General features: G+C 43.2%; 1 protein-coding gene across 5 annotated transcripts in view; it reads right to left on the reverse strand.

Moving 5' to 3' along the window:
* The window catches only part of LOC137379635 (protein kinase C and casein kinase substrate in neurons protein 2-like), a 157,154-nt gene that overhangs the window by 59,460 nt on the left and 73,121 nt on the right, over nt 1–24,573 (reverse strand). For 3 of the 5 annotated variants that reach the window (XM_068050742.1, XM_068050744.1, XM_068050743.1), the window contains one exon: nt 7,574–7,694. In XM_068050742.1, coding sequence (XP_067906843.1) covers nt 7,574–7,627 — 54 coding nt within the window. In that variant the 5' untranslated portion in view covers nt 7,628–7,694. Of the gene's footprint in view, nt 1–7,291; nt 7,447–7,573; nt 7,695–24,573 lie in introns of those variants that run through there. The other 2 variants (XM_068050746.1, XM_068050741.1) reach the window with 2 other exon arrangements.

A 24,573-nucleotide genomic window follows, 5' to 3' on the forward strand; every position in this document is an offset into this window, starting at 1 on the left:
TGTCAGGTGAATTCTTCAAGCGAGAACCAGGTCATATACAATAAAAATGGAAAGTAAAGAGGAAAATAAGACAGGCAAAGACAGAATATGAGAACAGCACAGCAGTTAACGTAAAAGGGAATTCAAACATCTTTCACTGGCATGTAAATAGTAAGTGGGTATTAAGAGTCAGGGTGGGTCCTATAAGGGACAAAGAGGGTGATATATGCTGAGAGCTGCAGGGCAAGGCGAGAATACTTAATGAGTATCAGTGTAAGGAAGAGAATACTGACAAAATATAGATAGAAGCGGCGATGTTAAGAGGTAAATGGATGGGGTGAAAATTGATAGGAAGGATGTACTGAAAAGGCTGGCTATGCTTACTTAGAATGGATAAGTTGGCTGGTTTGGATGGTTAGCATTCCAGGTTGCTAAACGAAGTTGGGGTGGCGATAGTGGATGGGTTTGCCACAATCTTCCAAACCTTCCTAGATACAGGGGAGCTGCCAGAAGATTGGAGAGCAGCAAACGTGACACCCTTATTCAAGGAAGAGTGGAAGGACAGTCCGAGCAACTACAGGGCAATCAGTCCAACAGTGGTGGGTAAGATTTCAGAAACAATAATCAGGGGGCGAAAAAAATCAACAGGCACTTGGAGAAGTTTGAGTTAATTAGGCAGAGCGTGCAAAAACTTGTAGAAGGCCGATCATGCTTGACCAATCTAACTGAAATTTTTGATGTACTAAGAGATGATTGATGAAGGGAAAACAATGGATGTTGTCTACATGGATTTTTAAGAAAGCATGTGACAAAGTACCACATAAAAAGCTGGTTAACAAAACTGAGGCTCGCAGAAGAGGAAGGTCAGTGTCAGCTTGGAGAAATAATTGGCTTAAGGACAGAAAAGAGCAAGTCGTGGTACACAGGAAAGCAAACAAGTCAGGGGGAATACAATGAAAGTAAGTTTCAAGGGAGTAAGACCAGGATGGATGGCCTCTACTTTAATGCCAGGAGTATTACAGGTAAAACAGATGAGTTAAGGGCAAGGATTGACATGTGGAATTGTGAAATAGTAGCCATCACAGAGACATGGTTGAGGGAGGAGCAGGATTGGCAACTCAATATCCCGGGATATAGAATCTTCAGGCGAGACAGAGGCGGGGGGATTGCAATATTAGTTAATGAGTCGGTTACTGCAGTAAGGAGAGATGATATCTTGGATGGGGCATCAAATGAAGCTTTATGGGTAGAGTTTGGGAATAAAAAAGGGACAGCCACATTGCTAGGTGTTTATTATAGACCCCCAGATAGTCAGCGGGAAATTGAGGAGCAAATATGTGCGCAATTCGCAGAGGTGTGTAAAGATAATAGGGTAATTATATTAGGTGATTTCAACTTTCCCAACATTAATTGGGATAGTCATCGTATTAAGGGCTGAGATGGAGTGGAGTTCTTAAAATGTATACAGGAGAACTTTTTAGCTCAATGTGTACAGGGTCCAACAAGGGAGGGTGCAGTGCTGGACCTAATTCTGGAGAATGAAGCCAGACAGGTGGGGGTGGGGGAGTATTTTGGTGATAGCGACCACAGCATAATACAATTTAAGCTTGTTATGGAGAAAGAAATAGACAAGTTGCAAAAAAAAGTTTTGGATTGGGGGAGAGCGAATTTTAGTAAAATAAGGCAGGATCTGGCCAAGGTAGACTAGAAAGAGTTACTTGTCGGGAAATAGACAGAAGAGCAGTGGGGGGCATTCAAAAAGGAAATGGGGAGGGTACAGGCCCAACATGTTCCCTCTAGGGTAATAGATAGGAGCAACAAGCCCAGAGAACCATGGATGACCAGAAACATTCAGGGTACGATGAGTAGGAAAAGAAAGGCTTTTAGCAAATACAGAGAGCAAATCAACGGAAGTATTAGTGGAGTACAGAAAGCATAGGATGGAGCTTAAGAAAGCAATTAGGAGAGCAAAGAGCGGACATGCGAAAACTCTGGCTGGTAAAAGTAGGGAAAATCCCAAGATATTCCACAAGTATATCAATGGGAAGAGGATAACCAAGGAAATGAGTAGGACCCATTAGGGACCAAGGGGGAAATCTGTGGGTGGAGCCAGAGGACATTGGTAGGGTGTTGAATGAATACTTCACATCTGTCTTGACACAAGTGAATGAGGATGTAGATATGGAACTCGGAGAGAGAGACTGTGAGGTTCTTGAGCAAATTGTCATTGGGAGTGACAAGGTATTGGAGGTTTTGGCAGACTTAAAAGTGGACAAATCTCCAGGTCCAGACAATTTGTGTCCCAGGATGCTATAGGAGGTGAGGGTGGAGATTGCAGGGGCTCTGACCCAGATTTTTAATTCCTCTCTGGCCACAGGGGAGGTGCCAGAGGACTGGAGAACAGCTAATGTGGTCCCACTATTTAAGAAAGGTTGTAGAGATAAGCCAGGGAATATAGACCAGTGAGTCTCACGTCAGTGGTAGGGAAACTATTGGAGAAAATTCTGAAGGAGAGAATCTATCTCCAGTTGGAGAGGCAAAATTTGATTAGGAATAGTCAGCATGGCTTTGTCAAAGGGAGGTCATGCCTAACAAATTTGATTGAATTTTTTGAGCATGTGACCAGGTGTATAGATGAGGGTAGTGCAGTTGATGTAGTTTACATGGATTTCAGCAAAGCCTTTGACAAGGACTCATCAAGAAAGCAAATGCACATAGGATACAGGGTAACTTGATAAGGTGGATACAAAATTGGCTTAGCTGTAGGAAACAGAGAGTGATGACAGACGGCTGTTTTAGTGACTGGAAGCCAGTGTCCAGTGGCATACCACAGGGATCTGTGCTGGGTCCCCTGTTGTTTGTCATTTATATAAACGACATAGATGACTATGTGGGGGGTAGGATCAGTACGCTCGCGGATGACACCAAGATTGGCCGAGTGGTTAACAGTGAAGTTGAGTGTCTTGGGTTACAGGAACATATAGACGGGATGGTCAAATGGGCAGAAAAGTGGCAGATGGAATTTAACGCTGAAAAGTGTGAGGTGATACACTTTGGAAGGAGTAATGTGACACAGAAGTATTCAATGGGAATACACTGGGAAGTTCCGAGGAACAAAGGGACCTTGGCGTGTTTGTCCATAGATCTCTGAAGGCAGAAGGGCAGGTTAATAGGGTGGTGAAAAAGGCATATGGGACACTTGCCTTTATCAATCGAGGCATAGATTACAAAAGCAGGGAGGTCATGTTGGAGTTATATAGAACTTTGGTAAGGCCACAGCTGGAGTAGTGTGTGCAATTCTGGTCGCCACATTATAGGAAGGATGTGATTGCACTGGAGGGGGTGCAGAGGTGATTCACCAGGATGGTGCCTGGGATGGAACATTTAAGCTATGAAGAGAGGTTGGATAGGCTTGGGCTGTTTTCGCTGGAGCAGAGAAGACTGAGGGGTGACCTGATCGAGGTGTACAAGATTAAGAGGGGCATGGACAGGGTGGATAGGGAGCAGCTGCTCCCCTTAGTTGAAGAGTCAGTTACTGGGGACACAAGTTTAAGGTGAGGGGCAGGAGGTTTAAGGGGGATTTGAGGAAGAACTTTTTTTACCCAGAGGGTGGTGACAGTCTGGAATGCACTGCCTGGGAGGGTGGTAGAGGCGGGTTGCCTCACATCCTTTAAAAAGCACCTGGATGAGCACTTGGCACGTCATAACATTCAAGGCTATGGGCCAAGTGCTGGTAAATGGTATTAGGTAGACAGGTCAGGTGTCTTTAATGCATCGGTGCAGACTCGATGGGCTAAAGGGCCTCTTCTGCACTGTAGTATTCTGTAATTCTGTGATCCTGGGCCTTACCAGAAACTGAACTGGATCAGCCAAATAAATACTGTCGCTGCAAGAGCAGGTCAGAGGCTGGGAATTCTACAGCAAGTCACTCACCTCCCAACTCCCCATAGCCTGTCCACCATCTACAACACACAAGTCAGGAATGTGATGGAACACTTGCTTGCATGAGTACAGTTCCAACAACACTCCAGAAACTCAACACCATCCAGGACAAAGCAGACCGCTTGATCGGCATCCAACCTACCACCTTAAACATTTACTCCCTCCACCACCGGCACACAGTGGCAGCTGTGTGTACCATCTACAAGATGCACTGCAGCAACTCGCCAAGGCTCCTTAGACAGCACCTTCCAAACCTGCAACCTCTACCATCTAGAAAGACAAGGGCAGCAGATATATGGGAACAGCATCAACTGCAAGTTCCCCTCCAAGTCACATACTATCTTGACTTGGAACTATATTGCCATTCCTTCAATGTTGCTGGACCAAAGTCTTGGAACTCCCTCCCTACAAACGCTGTGGGTGTACCTACACCACATGGACTGCAGCGGTTCAAGAAGGCTGCTCACCACCATCTTCTCAGGGGTAATTAGGGATGGGCATGGAAGATGGCAGGATCCCCAAAGACACATTGTACAGCGAGCTCGCCACTGGTATCAGACCCACCAGCCGTCCATGTCTCCACTTCAAAGATGTCTGCAAGCGCGACATGAAGTCCTGTGACATTGATCACAAGTCGTGGGAGTCAGTTGCCAGCGTTCGCCAGAGCTGGCGGACAGCCATAAAGGCGGGGCTAAAGTGTGGCGAGTCGAAGAGACTTAGCAGTTGGCAGGAAAAAAGACAGAGGCGCAAGGGAAGAGCCAACTGTGTAACAGCCCGGACAACCAATTTTTTCTGCAGCACCTGCGGAAGAGCCTGTCACTCCAGAATTGGCCTTTATAGCCACTCCAGGCGATGCTCCATACACCACTGACCACCTCCAGGCGCTTACCCATTGTCTCTCAAGATAAGGAGGCCAAAGTTAAAGTTAATATATATATTATATTTTTTATTTATATGTATATGAAATGACATGCATCATACCAGGCCCTTACCTGCCAAGAATGAGGCACATCTATTTTGTCATGAATATTGATTATTAAACTGTTGTTGGAGCAAGGAAATGATTGTTAAACAGATTAGCCGTGACTGGAAAAAAAACATTTACATACTAACATTGAAGATGAGGAAGCGCATTCCAGGGCCTGCTAAGGAAGATACAATCCACAAGGGCCAGGACTGGTTAGACTAGCTGGTCACATGACTAACTGGCCACAGAGAGTTTGAACTCAAAGATTGTTTGCTCCTGGACTGAGAAGATCTCTCCTGTCTGCTCCCATCAATTTCTCACAAGTCTCTGAATCCACTGAAGACACATGAACCTCAAGAGAGCAAACTCTCCTCCAGCAAACCAGGTTGAAGAAGAATACTGAGCCCCAACGAAAAGCAAGAATTACCTAAAATCAAGGACTCTACAGTGAGCTCAAAGAACCATTACATAAATTCTTCAGATATTGCCTCAAACTTTTCACTATTTTTTTCTTCTGCTCTTTTCTGTCTCTATTTGCATGTGTGTATCGCGTATGCATGCTAGTGTGGGCGCGTCATATATCCGTTGGTGTCAACCAAATTAGAGTTTAAGTTTAATAAATTTCAACTTTTCTTCTTTAAACGTAAGAAAACCTGTTTGTGCTGGTTTCTTTGTCTTATAATTGGAAAGTAGTGAACAAGGATTCACCAAGGGGGAGCTAAAAACACAGTGTGCTTAAAATTAAACCCTGTTACGGTAAGACCAGGTGAAGGCCGAGAGGGAATCCTAGACACCTTTCTCACCTGGCCGTAACAATTGGATGTTGGAATACAGAGCAAAATTTCAAAATTTTCTGATGATACCAAACTTGGAGGTGTGACAGGCAGTGAGGATGATACAAATCAACTGTAACAGGGCATAGACAGGCTAGCAGAATGGGCAGACAAGTGGCAGCTGGAATTTAATACTATGAAATGTGAGGTGAGGCATTTTGGCAGAACATATAGGGAGGGGCAATATCGACTTAGTAGCACAGTTTTAAAGTGTGTGCAGGGACAGAAGGACCTGGGGGTTCATGTGCAAAGATCTTTGAAGGTGGCATAACATATTTAGAGAATAGTTAGCAAAGCATATGGGATCTTGGGATCCATAAATAGATGTATTGAGTACAAAAGCAGGGAAGTTATGCTGAACCTTTATAAAGCTCTGGTTAGGTCACAACTAGAGTTTTACATCCAGTGCTGGTCACCCCACTTTAGGAAGGATGTAAGGGTCCTTGAGGGAGTGCAAAGGAGATTTACCAGAATGGTTCCAGGGATGATGGATTTTAGCTATATGATTAGGTTGGAAAAGTTGGGGTTGTTCTCCTTGGTGCAGGGGAGATTTGATAGAGGTGTACAAGATAATGACAGATTTAGATAAGGTCGACAAAAAGAAAGCTGTTCCCATTAGTTGATGGTACAAGGACTAGGGGATGCAGATTTAAGGTTTTGGGCAAAAAATGCAGGGGTTGTGAGGAAGAACTTTTTTTTTTAAACGCAGTGAGTGGTAAACACATGGAACTCCCTGCCTACAAGGGTTTTCAAACTGCTGCATAGCCACGTGGCTTTGAGGGAACATTGATGGTGAGCTCCATGAACTTGCCATCGTTTTTCCAGAATTTCTGAGCCATTATTATTTACCACCAGACTACTTTACGACGCCATACTGGAGTTCTCACTTCCATCATTTTGGCAGAGTTAGAGGAGACCACAATATTATTCTCTCACGTGGAATGAGAAGAATGATGTAAATTTTAAAATGTGGTTTAAACTGAGCCCTTGTGAAATGAAGGTTCAATTAGTGCACATATGGCTCCAAATCTACTCAAAATAATTGGGGAGAATATCAGGGGTTTAAAATTACAATATTGGACTGTTTGATGCCAACTGAAAAGGAATCAGCCATAAAATTGCCACAATGCTCTTTTGGGAGCTCCTACAGCAGCTCTAATCTCCAAATGCAGATGAACATTCTCTCCTGTGCACCACGTCCTGCTCCAACTACCCAAAAATGACAAATTTTATATTTGAAGCTAAGCTACAATGTAACAGCACCAAGAACAAAGATGATGGCCTTGTTGCATCTTTTTGTCTTTTGAAACACTTCTAATTGACTGCTTTCTCCGCTTCATGCGCGAGAAAAATTATGCTGTAAAGTGCTTTAAATCATTTTGGTAATAAAAGCAATCTAATGAACAATGGAGATGAGTGCGGTGACACTTGAGAAAACAATTACATTCAAATTAGAACTGGAAAATAAGTGCACTTGTGTTCAGCCATTATATAAATGTACAAATTACAAAAACTTTGCAAATGCCTTGCTCAATACTAACAGATTGCCCTTTGCTTTACATATATTTACCATTCCGTCACAGTCTAATGGTGGCAGCCTTCTCCAAAAAGCATAAATCCTTTTGATGCACATATCTTGGTATGAAATCCTTATCCAGTGCAATGCTGGTAATTAATAGTGCTTTTGCTTGTCCGAGTCATTATTTTCTAAATAGACATAACCAACTACTACAAATTATGAAAAACAAAAATGTGTAACTTTCATGCATAAATTTTGCAAACTAAACCAGACAAACCAATATGTAGGAAAAATTTTAGGATGAAATATGAGGAAGGCAGCAGTTCAACCTACCTCCCAGAAGCTATCACTAGGTGCTTCAATCACAACTGAATCGTCATATGACATGGTTGCACTTCAAGTGTTTCTGCAGATCAACTGTTTACCACAGTTGGCAGTTAGAGATTTTCCAAAGCTAAAAAATTGTGAAAAATAAGTATTAGTGGAAACATCACATAAAGCAACAGAGGAACCAATTACTTTTCTAACATATCTGACACAGATTTTCATCTCCTCAGCAAAGTTGGAATTATTTGATCGGGATGTAAACGCATTGGGCAGGATTCTGCTGTAAAAATATTGGTGAGGCTCACAGCGCTCACCGTTACTTATGTGGAAATTGAACAGCAACATATGGCGATCACATGCACAGTTAAATGTGGAAATCTGGAAGTTGTTGTCAGAGATACCCGGCTCCTCCAATAGTTTCACAAAAACAGCATCTTACCATCTGGATCTCCATTCAAATGCATTGAACCTCGAGAGGTTGCTGTACTTGCCTCATAGAAATGGACTAAACTTGCCAAGATTGTTGGGACTTCTCCATTTCTGTCTAAGTAACATTTTAGTGCAATGGCAAGTCCTAATTACTGCCCAACAACCTCTCTGGCACTGAAAATTAACATATTTGGAGTCTCATGCCTTCAGATTTTAATTATTGTTGGAGACTTTCAACTAATTTTTAAAAAAATCTTTTCTGTGTCTCTTTTATTCCCTGCTCTTCATGTAATCTTTCTTTCTCTCCCTTTATTTCACTTTCTGCATCTGATATGGAATTCAATATTTCAACTTACGCATCCTGGTTCAGACTCTGAACTGCTCATTAACAAATATTCAATCTGATTATGTGTGTCCTTAACCAGTCACTTGCCCTGATCACACAGGGTCCAGCTGCACAGTTTGGATGGTTGGCTGACAAACTTACGTGCAAAAGCCCACAGAAAGTCCATGGGCAAGTCTAATGAATGGCACCAGCCATTTGCTAATTTGCTAATAAACAGCACTTGAATAATGGCATTAAAACAACAGGCCTGGTTAGCAGCTAAACATCACAATTAAGCTCCAGATCTCAGACTAACAACAAGCATCACCATTGGAGATACACTACTAAAATGTGATTTGCTCAAGAATACAATACGCTTTGGGTAAAACCAAGAGCTCACGTAACTAAACAAACTCCAGACTCAAATTGGTTAGCTTCAGACAACTGAACAAAATGTTAACTATTTAAATGCCTTTCAGGCAACTTCAACAAAATTAGGACTTCTATTTACACAGCATCTTATCAAATGTATTTTTCAAAAATCCTTCACTTACAGTACAATGAATTGATTTGGAAAACATAGAAACCAATCTTTTAGCCTGTGGAAACTTAATTTGAAACCATGTCCCCCAACTGCAGTTAACTGTGGCATTTGGAATCAAGTCATCCAACTAAGCAAATAGTGAGGCCTGGTTTAGTTCACAATCCCACATCCTCAACCACACTGTACACCACCATGACAGATCAGCTCATTCTCAATTAAACATTCAAGGTAGGTGAAACTAATAAACAAGGCAATGTGCAGACCGTCTGCACAATAGTGAAAGCCATTATAAGTTCAGATAAAGTTTAGTTTTAAACAAACTTGAGCAGGGCACCAAACTAAAAACAAAGTGATAGCAAAATCAGGAGAAAGATGATGAAATGCAGTACATATTACAAAACTGCCTCAGCTTCAAAATATTTTAACGTCACCATCTTACAGGTTGATTATGAAGAACGATGATGGCCATTTTTCACACCCACAATTTCCAGTGGATATTCCTTCAATTTTTTAAAATTCATTCATGGGATGTGGGCGTTGCTGGCCAGGACAGCATTTATTGCCCATCTCTAATTACCCTCAAGAACATGGCGGTGAGCTGCCTTCTTGAACCACTGCAGTCCATGTTGGGTAGGTACACCTACAGTGCTGTTAGGAAGGGAGGTTCCAGGATTTTGACCCAGTGACAGTGAAGGAACTGCAATATAGTTCCAAGTCAGGATGGCGTGTGACTTGGAGGGGAACTTGCAGGTGGTGGACAGGCTTTGGGGATCAGGAGGTGAGTTACTCACTGCAGGATTCCTAGCCTCTGACCTGCTCTTGTAGCCACGGTATTTATATGGCTACTCCACTTCAGTTTCTGGTCAACGGTCGCCCTTAGGATGTTGATAGTGGGGGATTCAGCGATGGTACTGCCATTGAATGTCAAGGGGAGATGGTTAGATTCTCTCTTGTTGAAGATGGTCATTGCCTGGCACTTGTGTGGCACAAATGTTACTTGCCATTTAATCAGCCCAAGCCTGGATATTGTCCAAGTCTTGCTGCATTTCTACACGGACTGCTTCAGTATCTTGATGAGTCGCAACTGGTGCTGAACATTGTGCAACCATCAGTGAACATTCCCACTTCTGACCTTATGATTGAAGGAAGGTCATTGATGAAACAGCTGAAGATGGTTGGGCCTAGGACACTACCCTGAGGAACTCCTGCAGTGATGTCCTGGAGCTCAGATGATTGACCTCCAACAGCCACAACCATCTTCCTTTGCACTAGGTATGACTCCAACCAGCGGAGAGTTTTCCCCAATTCCCATTGACTTCAGTTTTACTAGGCCTTCTTGATGCCATACTCGGTCAAATGATGCCTTGATGTCAATGGCAGTCACTCTCATCTCACCTCGAGTTCATCTCTTTTGTCCATGTTTGAACCAAGGCTGTAATGAGGTCAGGAGCTGAGTGGCCTTGGCAGAAACCAAACTGAGCGTCACTGAGCAGGTTATTGCTAAGCAAGTGCTGCTTGATGGCACTGTTGACGACACCTTCCATCACTTTACTGGTGATTAAGAGTAGACAGATGGGTAATTGGCCAGGTTGGACTTGTCCTGCTTTTTGTGTACAAGACATACCTGGGCAATTTTCCACATTGCGGGGTAGATGCCAGTGTTGCAGCTGTACTGGAACAGCTTGGCTAGGGGCTCAGCAAGTTCTGGAGCACAGGTCTTCAGTACTATTGCCGGAATATCAGGGTCCATAGCCTTTGCAGTACCCAGTGCCTTCAGTCGGTTCTTGATATCACGCGGAGTGAATCTAATTGGCTGAAGTCTGGCATCTGTGATGCTGGGGACTTCAGGAGGAGGCCGAGATGGATCATCCACTCGGCACTTCTGGCTGAAGATTGTTGCAAATGCTTCAGCCTTATCTTTCGCACTGATGTGCTGGGCTCCCCCATCATTGAGGATGGGGGTATCTTTGGAGCCACCTCCTCCTGTTAGTTGTTTAAATTGTCCAGCACCATTCACGACTGGATGTGGCTGGACTGCAGAGCTTAGATCTGATCCGTTGGTTGTGGGATCGCTTAGCTCTGCCAATCGCATGCTGCTTCCACTGTTTGGCACGCGAGTAGTCCTGGGTTGTAGCTTCACCAGGTTGACACCTCAGCTTTAGGTATGCCGTGTCCTGCTCCTGGCATGCCCTCCTGCACTCTTCATTGAACCAGGGTTGGTCTCCTGGTTTGATGGTAATGGTACAGTGGGGGATATGTCGGGCCATGAGGTTACAGATTGTGGTCGAGTACAATTCTGCTGCTGCTGATGGCCCACAGCGCCTCATGGATGCCTAGTTTTGCATTGTTAGATCTGTCCGAAATCTCTCCCATTTAGCACGGTGGTAGTGCCACACAACACGATGGTGGGTATCCTCAATGTGATGGCGGGACTTCATCTCCACAAGAACTGTGCAGTGGTCACTCCTACCAATACCGTCATGGACAGATGCATCTGCGGCAGGCAGATTGGTGAGTACGAGGTCAAGTAAGATTTTTCCCTCACCACCTGCCGTATACCCAGTCTAGCAGCTATGTCATTTAGGACTCGGCGAACTCGGGTCAGTAGTGGTGCTACCGAGTCACTCTTGGTGATGGACATTGAAGTCCCCCACCCAGAGTACATTCTATGCCCTTGCCACCTTCAGTGCTTCCCCAGAGTGCTGTTGAACATGGAGGAGTACTGACACATCAACTGAGGGAGGGCATTCGGTGGTAATCAGCAGGAGGTTTCCTTGTCCATGTTTGAGCTGATGCCATGAGACTTCATGGGGTCTGGAGTCGATGTTGAGGACTCCCAGGGCAACTCCCTCCTGACTGTATACCACTGTGCCAATGTGTATAGTATGCTTATTACATTAAAAAAGGTACAAAATGCAAGCCCGGCAGATGCTGTTTTCCATCTACTCGTTTTGTTCCTCATAAGCCTGTAGTATTAAGAGTTTCCACTTCATCTTGCATCACCTCCTTCCTGTTGCCATTAATGGAGCAGGAATTATAGTGAAGCCTTTTTTTAAAATGGAATCCAAGGGAAGAATGGAAAAAAAAAGAGAATTTGAATTTTTACTTAGAAGTGTGTGCATCACATCAGTTAAAAAAATTAACCATAGCATCTGCCATTTTAAATAGTGAGCTGTAGCTCACAAAATACAAAGAAAAATCTGCAAGCGTTAGAAATCGTAAACAACATATAAAATGCTGGTAGTGTACAGAGGAGTGGGTAAAGTAAAAAGAGAAATTTAAGTTTAGTGGTAAGTCCTTCATCAGAATTTAAAAACTAAATAGGGCTTTCAGAGTTTCCAAGTCTTATGGGGTGCCTAGAATACGAAATGTTATCCTGCCCTATCTCCTATAGATGCTTATCCGATGATACACTGGCCGTGTATTACCAGAATTTTTGTTTGTTATTTATATTGAAAGAAAGAGGGACTTTGGTCAACATTGTGCTGAACATTCCAAACTATACAGTAATTTTTTTTTTTGTGTCGGATAATGCAATCCACTCGGAATTGTAATAAAGCTAAAAATTTTGCCAAACCAATTCATCTTTAATCAAGGTAAAATTCATTTTTAATCAACTTGGGAGCACCTCTGCTTGTCTAAACTGGATTTCAAAAATGATCAACTTTTGGAAAAAGGCAATTTTGACATCCACCCAATCCCAATTAGTAGAAGTGCTGACTATAAAAAATATCAAGTTTATTCAAGGTAGAGGGCAGGGGAAAAATGAGTTTAAGTGCATCTGAGAAGCCCATAAGCTCAGCAACTACAGACCAGTCAATTTAACCTTGGTGGTGGGGAAGCTTCTAGAAATGATAATACAGGACAAAATTAATAGTCACTCAGGCAAATGTGGGTTAATTAGGAAAAAAACAGTATGGATTTGTGAAGAGCAAATTGTGTTTAACTAACTTGCTGGAATATTTTGCTCAGGTAACAGAGAAGGTTGATCAGGGCAATGCTGTTGATATGGTGTAATGGACTTCCAAAAAGCATTTGATACAATGCACACAACAGACTTGTGAGCAAAGTTATAGCTCATGAAATAAAAGAGGCAGTAGCAACATGGATATGAAATTGGTTGAGAGACAGAAAACTGAGTAATGGTTTATGGATGTTTTTTGGACTTGAGCAAGATGTGTCGTGGAGTTCCCCAAGAGTCAGTGTTAGGCCTCTTGCTGTTCCAGATATATATTAAAGACCTAGACAGTCGTGTACAGGACACAATTTCAAAATTTGTGGATGATACAAAACTAGGAAACATTGAACTGTGAGGAAGATAGTGTAGAACCTCAAAAGGACATAAACAGGTTGGTGGAATGGGCGGACAAGTGGCAGATGAAACTTAATGCAAAGAAGTGTGAAGTGTATCATTTTGGTAGGAAGAATGCGGATAGACAATATAAAACAAAGGGTGCAATTCTAAAGGGGGTGGAGGAGCAGAGGGACTTGGGTGTATCTGTGCATAAATCATTGAAGCTGGCAGGACAGGTTGAGAGAGCAGTTAATAGAACATACAGCATCCTAGGCTTCATTAATAGGGGCATAGAGTACAAAAGCAAGGAACAATTAAACTTGTACAGAACACATGGAGTATTTATTGTGTCTTGTTCTGGGCACCACACTTTAGGAAAGATGTGGAGGCACTGGCGAGAGCACAGAAAAGATTCACGAGAAAGGTTCCAGGGATGAGGAACTTCACTTGCGTAGATATATTGGAGAAATTGGGACTGTTTTCTTTGGAAAAGAGATCAAGAGGAAATTTGACATAGGTATTCAAAACCTTGAGGGGTCTGGACAGGGTACACAGGGGAAAATGGTTTCAATTGGTGGAGGGATCGAGAAAAGAGGATACAGATTTAAGGCAAAAGAAGCAATAGCGACAGGAGGAACAAATTTTCATACAGCGAGTGGTTATCATCTGGAATGCACTGCCTGAATGTGGTGGAGGCAGGTTCAATCAGGGCATTCAAAAGGGAATTGGATTGTTATCTGAAAAGGAAGAATGTGGTCTCCAGGGAGAAAGCTGGGGAGAGCAGCACTACGTAAACTGCTCTTTCGGAGAGCCAGCGCAGACACAACAGGCCGAAGAGCCTCCTTTTGTGCTGTAACAATTCTGTGATAACTAGTTTATTTATCTCAATGCTATCTGTGAAGCCTTGCCCATGCACATCATTGGCTTTTATGCTTGCCAGCATAACAATGATGTTACTTGAAAAGTAATTAAGTAACTGTGAAGTGCTTTGGGGCAATGTAAATGCATATTCATTCTTCTATTTGGTTAATTAATAATAAACAGGACATGGGGTAAAATTGAGGTTCACTTGTACATTTTATGATGTTGATGTCTTACATATTAAGCTGGATTTTAGCTTGTTATTATTAATGATTCTTAATTTATTTTATGGTTTTCTTTTAATACAAAAAGTGAAATGCTATTCACAAAAATAAAAGTTTATTTACTTTTATTTGATTTTAATATTTTAATAAAATATTTAACAGGACATGCGCGATGCCAATATCATCACCCTCTATAAAAACAAAGGTGACCGCAGTGACTGCAACAATTACTGTGGAATCTCCCTGCTCAGCATAGTGGGGAAAGTCTTCGCTCGAGTCGCTTTAAACAGGCTCCAGAAGTTGGGAGAGCGTGTCTACCCTGAGGCATAGTGTGGCTTTCGAGCAGAGAGATCGACCATTGACATGCTGTTCTCCTTTCGTCAGCTACAGGAGAAATGCCGCGAACAACAGATGCCCCTCTACGTTGCTTTCATTGATCTCACCAAAGCCTTTGACCTGGTCAGCAGACGTGGTCTCTTCAGACTACCAGAAAAGATCAGATGTCCACCAAAGCTACTAAGTATCATCGCCTCACTCCATGACAATATGAAAGGCACAATTCAGCATAGCGGCGCCTCATCAGACCCCTTTCCTATCCTGAGTGGCGTGAAACAGGGCTGTGTTCTCACACCTACACTGTCTGAGATCTTCTTCTCCCTGCTGCTCTCTCACACGTTCAAGTCTTCAGAAAAAGGAATTTTCCTCCACACAAGATCAGGTGGCAGGTTGTTCAACCTTGCCTGCCTAAGAGCGAAGACCAAAGTATGGAACGTCATCAGGGAACTCCTCTTTGCTGACGATGCTGCATTAACATCTCACACTGAAGAGTGTCTGCAGAGTCTCATCGACAAGTTTTGCAGCTGCCCGCAACGAATTTGGCCCAACCATCAGCCTCAAGAAAACAAACATCATGGGACAGGACGTCAGAAATGCTCCATCCATCAATATTGGTGACCATGCTCTGAAGTGGTTCAAGTGGGGATGCACATGCATTGATCCTTGAAAGTGACAGGACATGTCGAGAGAGTGGTTAGTAAAGCATATGGGGTCTTGGGAATCAAAAATAAAGGCATGGAGTACAAAAGCAGGGAGGTCATGCAGAACCTTTATAAAGCATTGGATAGACCCCAACTGGAGTACTGCGTTGAGTTCTGGTCACCACACTTTAGGAAGGATGTGAGGTCCCTCGAAAGGATGCAGAGGAGATTTACCAGAATGCTTGCAGGGATGGGGGATTTTAGTTCAAGGTTAGGTTGGAAAAGCTGGGGTTGTTCTCCTTAGAACAAAGGAGATTGAGGGGAGATTTGATAGAGGTGTACAAGATTATGACAGGTTTAGATAAGTTAGAAAAGGAAAAACTGTTCCCATTAACTAATGGTACAAGAACTAGGGGATACAGACTGAAGGTTTTGGGCATGAGTGCAGGAAGAATATGAGGAAGAAATTTTTATGCAGCAAGTGGTAATGACCTAGAACACTCTGCCCACAAGGATGGTGGAAGCAGAGACTTCAAGACTTCAAAAGGAAATTGGATGGCCGCTTGAAGGAAATAAACTTGCAAGGCTATGGGGATCGAGTGGGAGAGTGGAACTGGCTTGATTGCTTTCCATGGAAAGCAGTCATGGATCCGGTGGGCTGAATGGCCTCCTCCTGTGCTGTAAATGACTATGAAGGAACTGGTACATTCTGTTTGATATGGTGGTAATGTTTAATGTTTATTTGTTTAGTGATTTTAAAAAAGCAAGCAGACTTTTAAAAATGGATTTGTCTATTCATGCCAGTTCATGCAAGCTATTTTCTTCATCTACAACTTCCCACATAGTAGTATACATGAAAGTAATTTCAATCTCGTTTACATTTAACTGAACAACTTTTCTACCTATCAAAGTCTTGGTGCTGTCAGCTGAAACTCAATGCTTGGTGACAATGTGCAATAAAAAAAAATTCCTGGCAATCGTGCAATAATCTGACAGAAGTGAAACTTGATAATTTTATCTTGAAGGTGCTGGTAGCAGAACATTTCCTGTCAATATTTGAAGAGAAACTGACTGCATTATTGAAAAGGCCACAGGTTTGTTTTTTGTAAAAAAAATTAATTTTCGTGAATAAACTGGTGCCCCTATTCAGCTACTGGCAGAAAATCAGCTATTAATTACAATCCTCAAATGGTTAATCCCATAACCAGATGTAAATGATCCCATCGTCCCATACTGTCATTTGCTCCAGTTGTAAATTATTCATAGCATGTATTACTGAACAACTTATACTTATATAGTGCCTTTAATGTAATAAAACGTTCCAAGGCACTTCACAGGAGCATTATAAAACAAAATATGACACCAAGCCACATAAGGAGATGATAGGGGCAGATGACCAAAGGCTTGGTCAAAGAGCTAGGTTTCAACAAGTGTCTTCCAGGAGGAAAGTGAGGTAGAAGTGGAGGTGTATAGGGAGGGTATTCCAGAGCTGAGGGCGTAAGCAACTGAAAGTGTGGCCACCAATTATATAGTCATTAAAATCAGGGATACTTAAGTCATCAGAATTAGAGGAGCGTAGATATCTGAGATCTGTGGGGCTGGAGGAGATCACAAAGATAGGGAGGGGTGAGGCCATGGAGGGATTTGAAAACAAGGATGAGGATTTTAAAATCAAGACATTGCTTGACTGGGAACCAATGTAGGTCTATGAGCACAGGGGTGATAGGTAAATGCAACTTGGTGCAAGTTAAGACACAGGCAACACTGAGAATAGAATGTGGGAAACCAGTCAGGAATGCATTGGAATAGTCAAATCTAGAGATAAGAAAGGCACGGATGAGGGTTTCAGCAGCAGATAAGCTGAGGTGAAGCGAAGTTGGAAGTTTATCTCGGGTCAAATATAATACCAAAGTTGCGACCATACTGGTTAAGTCTCAGACAGTCGTGTGGGAGAGGGATGGAGTTGGTAGCAAGGGAACGGAGTTTGGAACGAGGGCAAAAATAAATGGCTTTAGTCTTCCCAATATTTAATAGGAGAAAATTTCTGCTCATCCAGTACTGGATGTCAGATAAGCCGTCTGATAATTAGGCAACAGTGGAAGAGTCGAGAGATGTAATGGCAGGGTAGAGCTGGTTCTCGTCACAGTACATTTGAAAACAAACACTGTGCTTTCAGATGATGTCGCCGAGGGGCAGCATGTAGATGAGAAATAGGACAGGGCCAAGTATAGATCCTTGAGGGACACCAGAGGTAATGATGTGGGAACAGGAAGAGAAGCCAATTGATACTTAAGAGTGGAACCAAGTGAGAGAAGTCCCACTCAACTGGATGGCATTGGAGGAAGATAGGGTGGTCAACTGTGTCAAAGACTGCAGATAGGTAGAGAAGGATGAGGAGAGGAAGTTTACCTTTGTCACAGTCACATAAAATGCTATTTGTGACTTTAAAAGCTGTTTCGGTGCTGTGGTGGGGCAGAAACCTGATTGGAGGGATGCAAACATGGAGTTCCGGAAAAAGATAGACATGGATTTGGGAGGCAACAACACACTCAAGGACTTTGGAGTGGAAAAGGAGGTTGCAGATGGGACGGTAGCTTGCAAGGACGATGGGGTCAAGGGTTTTTTTTTGTGAGGACAGGGATGATGATGGCAGATTTAAAGGAGAGGGAGACAACACCAGGAGAGAACCATTAACAATATCAGCTAACATGAGAACAGGAGAGGAAGTTGGGTAGTCAGCAGTTTAGTGGGAAAAGGGCTGAGGGAGCAGGAGGTGGGTTTCATGGACAAGATGAGCTTGGACAGCGCATGAGGGGAGATAGGAAAGAAACTAGAGAAAGAAATTAGTTCAGGGCTAGGGCAGTGGGTAATTTTAAAGGAAGTTTGGACCGGTGGGCGACTGGAAGGAAGGGATGCAACACAGGCAGCTGATCAGATGATCTCAATCTTAGTGACAAAGAAGTACATGAGCTCTTCGTACTTACTGTTGGAGGTGAGGGTGGAGGAAACAGAGGAGAGAAGTTTAAGAAGGCTATATGCAGTGGAGAACAGAAGCCAGAGGTTCTCTGTGCATTCTAGGATGATCCTGGAATAGGGAACAGTTTTGGCAGATATGAACAGAACCCTATAGTGGTTTATCTGGTCCAGCCAGATCTGGCAGTGGATGGCTAAACCAATTGTCCGCCATTTCCTTTCAAATCTGCGTCTCTTGGACTTGAGAGCAGAGATGTGGGCCATACCGGGGGAACAGCCAGGGTGAGAGTGTGTAATGGTTTTATTGGGTACTAAGGCATCAAAAGTGGAGGTTTAGGGAATGGTTGAGCAAATCAGTAGCTGCAGAAATGTGACAAACGAAGAGCCAAAGTAGACTGTTCGGATTTTGAAAGTGCAATTGTAAGTGAATCTGGGGATTATTTTTTTCCCAGGGGTGGATACAGAAGGTGGTAGGGTTGGGACGTGGAAAGGGGGTGTGGGTGGATAGTGATACAAGGAAGTGATCAGACATGACCTTTTCCACGATTGCTAATGGGGCTAGCAACACTATGCGAGATGGCAAGATCAAGGGGGTGGCTGTGAACATGGGTTGCAGAGTTTACGAGGAGGAAGAGATTTAGGGAGGATAACAGGGCAGTGAACTCAGAGGAGCGAGAGCATGATGAGTTGAAATGGAGGTTGAAATCACCTGAAATACAGTTAAATATAGTGCTAAACTCCAAACCTGCATCAGCTGCATGATATACAACATGAAATTCAGGTTTCAGAATTTTACTCCAAAACAACATCTTGTACAGATTGTCAGGCAAGAACTTGAATTTATATAGTGCTCTTCATGCCCTCAGGATGTCACAATGCACTTTGCAGCCAATGAAGCACTTCTGGAGTGTATTTACTGTAATAATGTTTGCACACAGCAAGATCCTGCCAACGAGGTAAATGACCAGATATTTTGGTGGTGTTCATGAAGGAATAAATGTTGGCCAGGACACAGAGTACTCCACTGGTTGTTTTCAAATATGCCATGGAATCTTTTGCATTCACCTGAACTAGCAAACAATGTCTCGGTTTAATTTCTCATGTCTAAAGAACACCTCCAACAATGCAGCATTCCCTCTACTGCACTGAAGTATCAACCTAGATTATGTGCTCACGTCTCTGGAGTGGGACTTGGATCTATGACTTTGATTCAGGGACAAGAATGCTGACATTGAGGTGAGGCTGATAGTTAAGAGACATTGGTCACAGTGCAGCATTGTTCTTCCAGCAAACCAGGAGAATCTAACTCATGGATAAAAGTGCCACAATAATACACTCTCAGGTGATGTAATAATCTACCTATGAATTAAACCATTGCATTCTGAAACATAGCTTTCAACAGGTACTCAGTTACACATTCCTTGGCAGTAAAACAAACATGAAAAACTCTTATGTAATGAAATCCAGGCAAGATGATAGCTGACGGGGAGCTTGTGTGGGTATTACCACACCGGCAGTGCTTTGTCTATCTGAACCAGCCATAACTTCTTCCCTTTTTAAGGGTGGTATTCAACCAGTTGAACTGGAAGTGCCAAACCCAAGTCATTTCTCAACATCCCCAGACTACCAAAGTAGGATAATGCTACATGGCCGATATGTCAGTTGTTTTTCACCATATGGGAGGCTTTTCTGCATTTTCTAGAGCCATTAATGATGCAGTGATCATGATAAGCACTGTAGAGACGGAATAAGTAAGCAAAAGGGTAATGAGGTTAGTGAGGATGAAATTCAATTTTGGCAGCTGAAGGAACTGAAGCTGCATGGCATTACCCATTATTATAAATGATGCAGTCAAATTTCCCCCATTTGTGGAAATCATAGGCATCAGTAGTCAAATTTCCGACATTTGAGGAAATCACAGGCATCAGCCATCATGGTCTTTCCCTGCAGTAGTGCTTCACTTTTCCCAGCACTGGTACAGAAAGCTTTATCTTACTATTGATAGAAGTTATTTTCACAATCTCTACCAAATTTCTCAGTTGCGAAAACATTACTATTTCTACAAATTAATGTGAAGTAGTGATACCATTAAAGAGATCATACAAGAGTAGATATATTTCAGTATGTATGCCATTTTTTAATTTGTTTAAAAGTTACTGCTGAAATCTTTTACATCTTTAATACTGTAAATTCAGCGACAGTGAATGTATGGCAATATATTTCCACGTCAGGATGGTGCATGGCTTGGAGGGATTTGCAGATGATGGTGTTCCCACACATCTCCTGCCCTTATCCTTCTAGGTGGAAGTAGTCACAGGTTTGGAAGGTGCTGTTGAAGGAGGCGTGGTAAGTTGCTGCAGTGCATCTTGTAGATGGTGCACACACTGCTGTCACTGTGCGTCGGTCGCGGAGGGAGTGAACCTTTAAGGTGGTGGATGGGGTGCCTATCAAGCGGGATGCTTTGTCTTGGATGATGTCGAGCTTCTTGCGTGCTGTTGGAGCTGCCCTCATCCAGGCAAGGAGATTGTATTCCATCACACTCCTGACTTGTGCCTTGTAAGATGGCTGACAGGCTTTGGGGAGTCAAGAGGTAAGTTACACAGCGCAGAATTCCCAGCCTCTGATCTGCACTGTAGCCACAGTATTTATGTGGCTGCTCTAGATCAATGGTAACCCCAAAGATGTAGATGGTGGAGGATTCAGTGGTGGTAATGCTGTTGAATGTCAAGGGGAGATGGTTAGATTCTCTCTGGTTTGAGATGGTCATTGCCTGGCACTTGTGTGGAGTGAATGTTACTTGCCACTTATCAGCCCAAGCCTGAATGCTAAGTCTTGCTGCATACATGGACTGCTTCAGTATCTGGAGTTGCAAATAGTACTGTACATAATACAATCATCCCCACTTCTGACCTTACGATGGAGGGAAGGTCATTGATGAAGCAGCTGAAGGCGATTGGGCATAGGACACTGCCTTGAGAAGCACCTAAAGCGATGTCCTCAGGCTGAGATGATTGGCCTCCAACACCCATCATCTTTTGCATTAGGTATGACTCCAACCAGTGGAGAGTTTCCCCCCCCCGATTCCCATTGACTTCAATTTGGTCAGGGCTTCTAGAAGCCACACTGGGTCAAATGCTGTCTTGATATTAAGGCCAATTACTCTCACCTCACCTCTTTTGTCCGGTGTTTAGACCAAGGCAATAGTGAGGTCAGGAGCCAAATGGCCCTGGCGGAACCTAAAACTGTGCATCAGTGAGCAGGTTGTTGCTGCTTAATTGGCGCTCGACAGCAGTGTCAATGACGTCTTTCATCACTTTGCTGATGATCGAGAGTAGACTGATGGGGCAGTAATTGGCTGGATCGGATTTGTCCTGCTTTTTGTGGACAAACTGGTGGTAGTGGTACTATACCCCCTACTCCTAAGCATATTTTCATTAGCCTAATGATTTTTTGTGCGTAATTAAAAAACACTCAGGAAATGCAGTACTTGGCTGTATGTTACATGTAACAAAGGCATGAGAGAGGGAACAGCGCATGTGCGCTATTAGAATTTTTTAAAAGATCAAATCATAAATTTATTTTTAAAAACTTTCTTGAGGGGGCATTGGGAGCTCATCAGACTTGAACCTGGAGTTGTTTTCCCTGGCAGTTAGTGGGGATAAAGAATTTGGCAGGACTAAAACTAAACAACAGCACCACCTGGTCCTTTCCAGGCTTAACCTCTTTGAAGTCTTTGCCACTATTAGTTATGTGAAATAAGATAAGACATAAAAATAGCAGGAGTAGGCCATTCGGCCCCTAAAGCCTACTCCACCATTCAATAAGATCATGGCTGATCTGATTGTGGCCTTAATTCCACTATCCTGCCTGCCCCCCCCCATAACCCTCGACTCCCTTGTAGATCAAAAATTTGTCTAACTCAGCCTTGAACATATTCAATGACCCTGCCTCCACTGCTCTCTGGGGAAGAGAATTCCAAACATGAATGAGCCGCTGAGAAGGAATACTAGAGATTACTCAAACCACGTAGTAAATGAAATTTGCTGGCTATGCAGGGACAGTTAAGTTCTGCTGCATTTGACAGGAAAAGTGCGCATGCGCAGAGACACCAAAGCCACCTTCAAGTCGGCATCAGAAGATAGAGTGTAAAATAAACCCCTTAGAATGCCATGGAGGCAAATCTCGGAAGATTTAGAGAATTTCAAACATTTCATTTGCGAGCCTATGTGAGTAATTTTAAAAAATGAGAAGGTGGAACAGTGGCTCAGGAACATGTTGACATGATCAGGTGCCAAAGGTTAGTTAGAACATTCCAGCACATCATGGTACTGGTTGCACTACTGGCTTATCGCCATTCCACTGGCTCTATCATCTTTATAAAGAGCACTTTTTTTTTGCTTTAGAGTAACCTGCTTATCCTCAGGTACAAGGTCATTCGTCAGTAACGTGTCTTTGTATGCACCTTCAATTCGATGCAACAATTAGGCCCCTTTTTCAAAATCAAACTGGCAAGAGGAATTTGTAATTACTCTAATGTACTTTAGTTTGCTCTGCCATTAAAACTTGATGTTGGTCAAATGGTCAAAAAGAATGGAGACACATACCCATCCTGGATAATCCTGAGAAAGAAAAATGAGTCAAGAAGGTCAGCTTTCTCTTAATAGCAGCTAGCAACTGCACCATAGGAAGAACAGTAAATTTAAAAATGTACTCTTATAGCACCTCTCATCTTCAAGATGACCTAAAGCACTTCACATCCAATGAATTACTTGGGAAGGGGTATAGAGGAAGATTTAACAGAAGTTGCAAGATCCCAGGACGAGATGAAGTGGCTGCGAGGGGGGCAGGAAGAATATAAATTTAATGATTACAACTTACCAACAGTTTTGACTCGAGCAAAGGCTATGAATGACACTCCATTCCATTAGCTATTGTAGCTTTTCACAATCTTATTTAATTATATATGCACAGTTATAAGTTTTCAAACTGGATTCAATTATAAGCACGTTAAAAAACAGTCACAATTTGACCTATAAAATGCAGGCCTTGTAACACAAGTACAAGCTGACTGTCTCACATGAACTGTTCTGTTCACACCCACACATTACATGAACACATGGTTCAAAACTATGCTCATGTGGAAATAGTTTTCAGTACACTTCATGTTCAGCAGTTTTTCTTTTTGAAAACAAACAGTATTGTTTGTTGGATATGCTGATGTCCCAGATACCAGCAGCTGTAGAATCTCCAGCACAACAGTGGGGAAAAAGGGTTCTTATTCATTCAAGGGATGTGGGCGTCATTGGCTAGGCCAGCAATTATTACCCATCCCTAATTGCCCTTGAGAAGGTGGTAGTGAGCCGCCTTCTTGAACCACTGCAGTCCTTGGGGGAGTAGGTACACCCACAGTGCTGTTAGGAAGGGAGTTCCAGAATTTTGGACCCAGTGACAGTGAAGGAATGGCGATATAGTTCCAAGTCAGGGTGGTGTGTGGTTTGGAGGGGAACTTGCAGGTAGTGGTGTTCCCATGCATCTGCTGCCCTTATCCTTCTAGGTGGTAGAGGTCACAGGTTTGAAAGGTGCTGTCGAAGGAGCCTTGGGAAATTGCTGCAGTGCATCTTGGTGCACACTGCTGCTACTGTGTGCCAGTGGTGAAGGGAGTGAATGTTGAAGGCTGTGGATGGGGTGCCAATCCAGTGGGCTGCTTTGCCCTCGATGGTGTCGAGCTTCATGAGTGTTGTTGGAACTGCACACGTCCAGGCAAGCGGAGATTATTCCATCACAATCCTGACTGTGCCTTGTAGATGGTGGACAGGCATTGGGAGACAGGAGACGAGTTACTCGCCACAGAATTTCCAGCCTCTGACCTATTCCTGTAAGCATAGCATTTATGTCGCTGATCCAGTGCAGTTCCTGGTCAATGGTGAACCCCAAGGATGTTGATAGTGGGGGATTCAGAGATGGTAATGCCATCGAACGTCAAAGGGAGATGGTTAGATTCTCTCTTGCTTGAGATGGTCATTGTCTGGCACGAATGTTACTTGCCAGTTATCAGCCCAAGCCTGAATGTTGTCCAGGTCTTGCTGCATATGGACATGGACTGCTTCAGTATCTGAGGAGTCACGAATGGTGCTGAACATTGTGCAATTATCAGCAAACATCCCCACTTCTGACCTTATAATTGAAGGAAGGTCATTGATGAAGCAGCTGAAGATGGTTGGGCCGAGGACACTACCCTGAGCAATTCCTGCAGTGATGTTCCGGGACAGGTGCGAGGGGCAAAGTTTAGAGGGGATGTGTGAGGCAAGTTTTTTTTTTTAAACACAGAGGGTGGTGAACGCCTGGAACTTGCTGCCAGGTGAGGTGGTGGAAGCAGATA

The sequence above is a fragment of the Heterodontus francisci genome, chromosome 18 (genome assembly GCF_036365525.1).
Source record: "Heterodontus francisci isolate sHetFra1 chromosome 18, sHetFra1.hap1, whole genome shotgun sequence".
Classification (NCBI taxonomy): Eukaryota; Metazoa; Chordata; class Chondrichthyes; order Heterodontiformes; family Heterodontidae; genus Heterodontus; species Heterodontus francisci.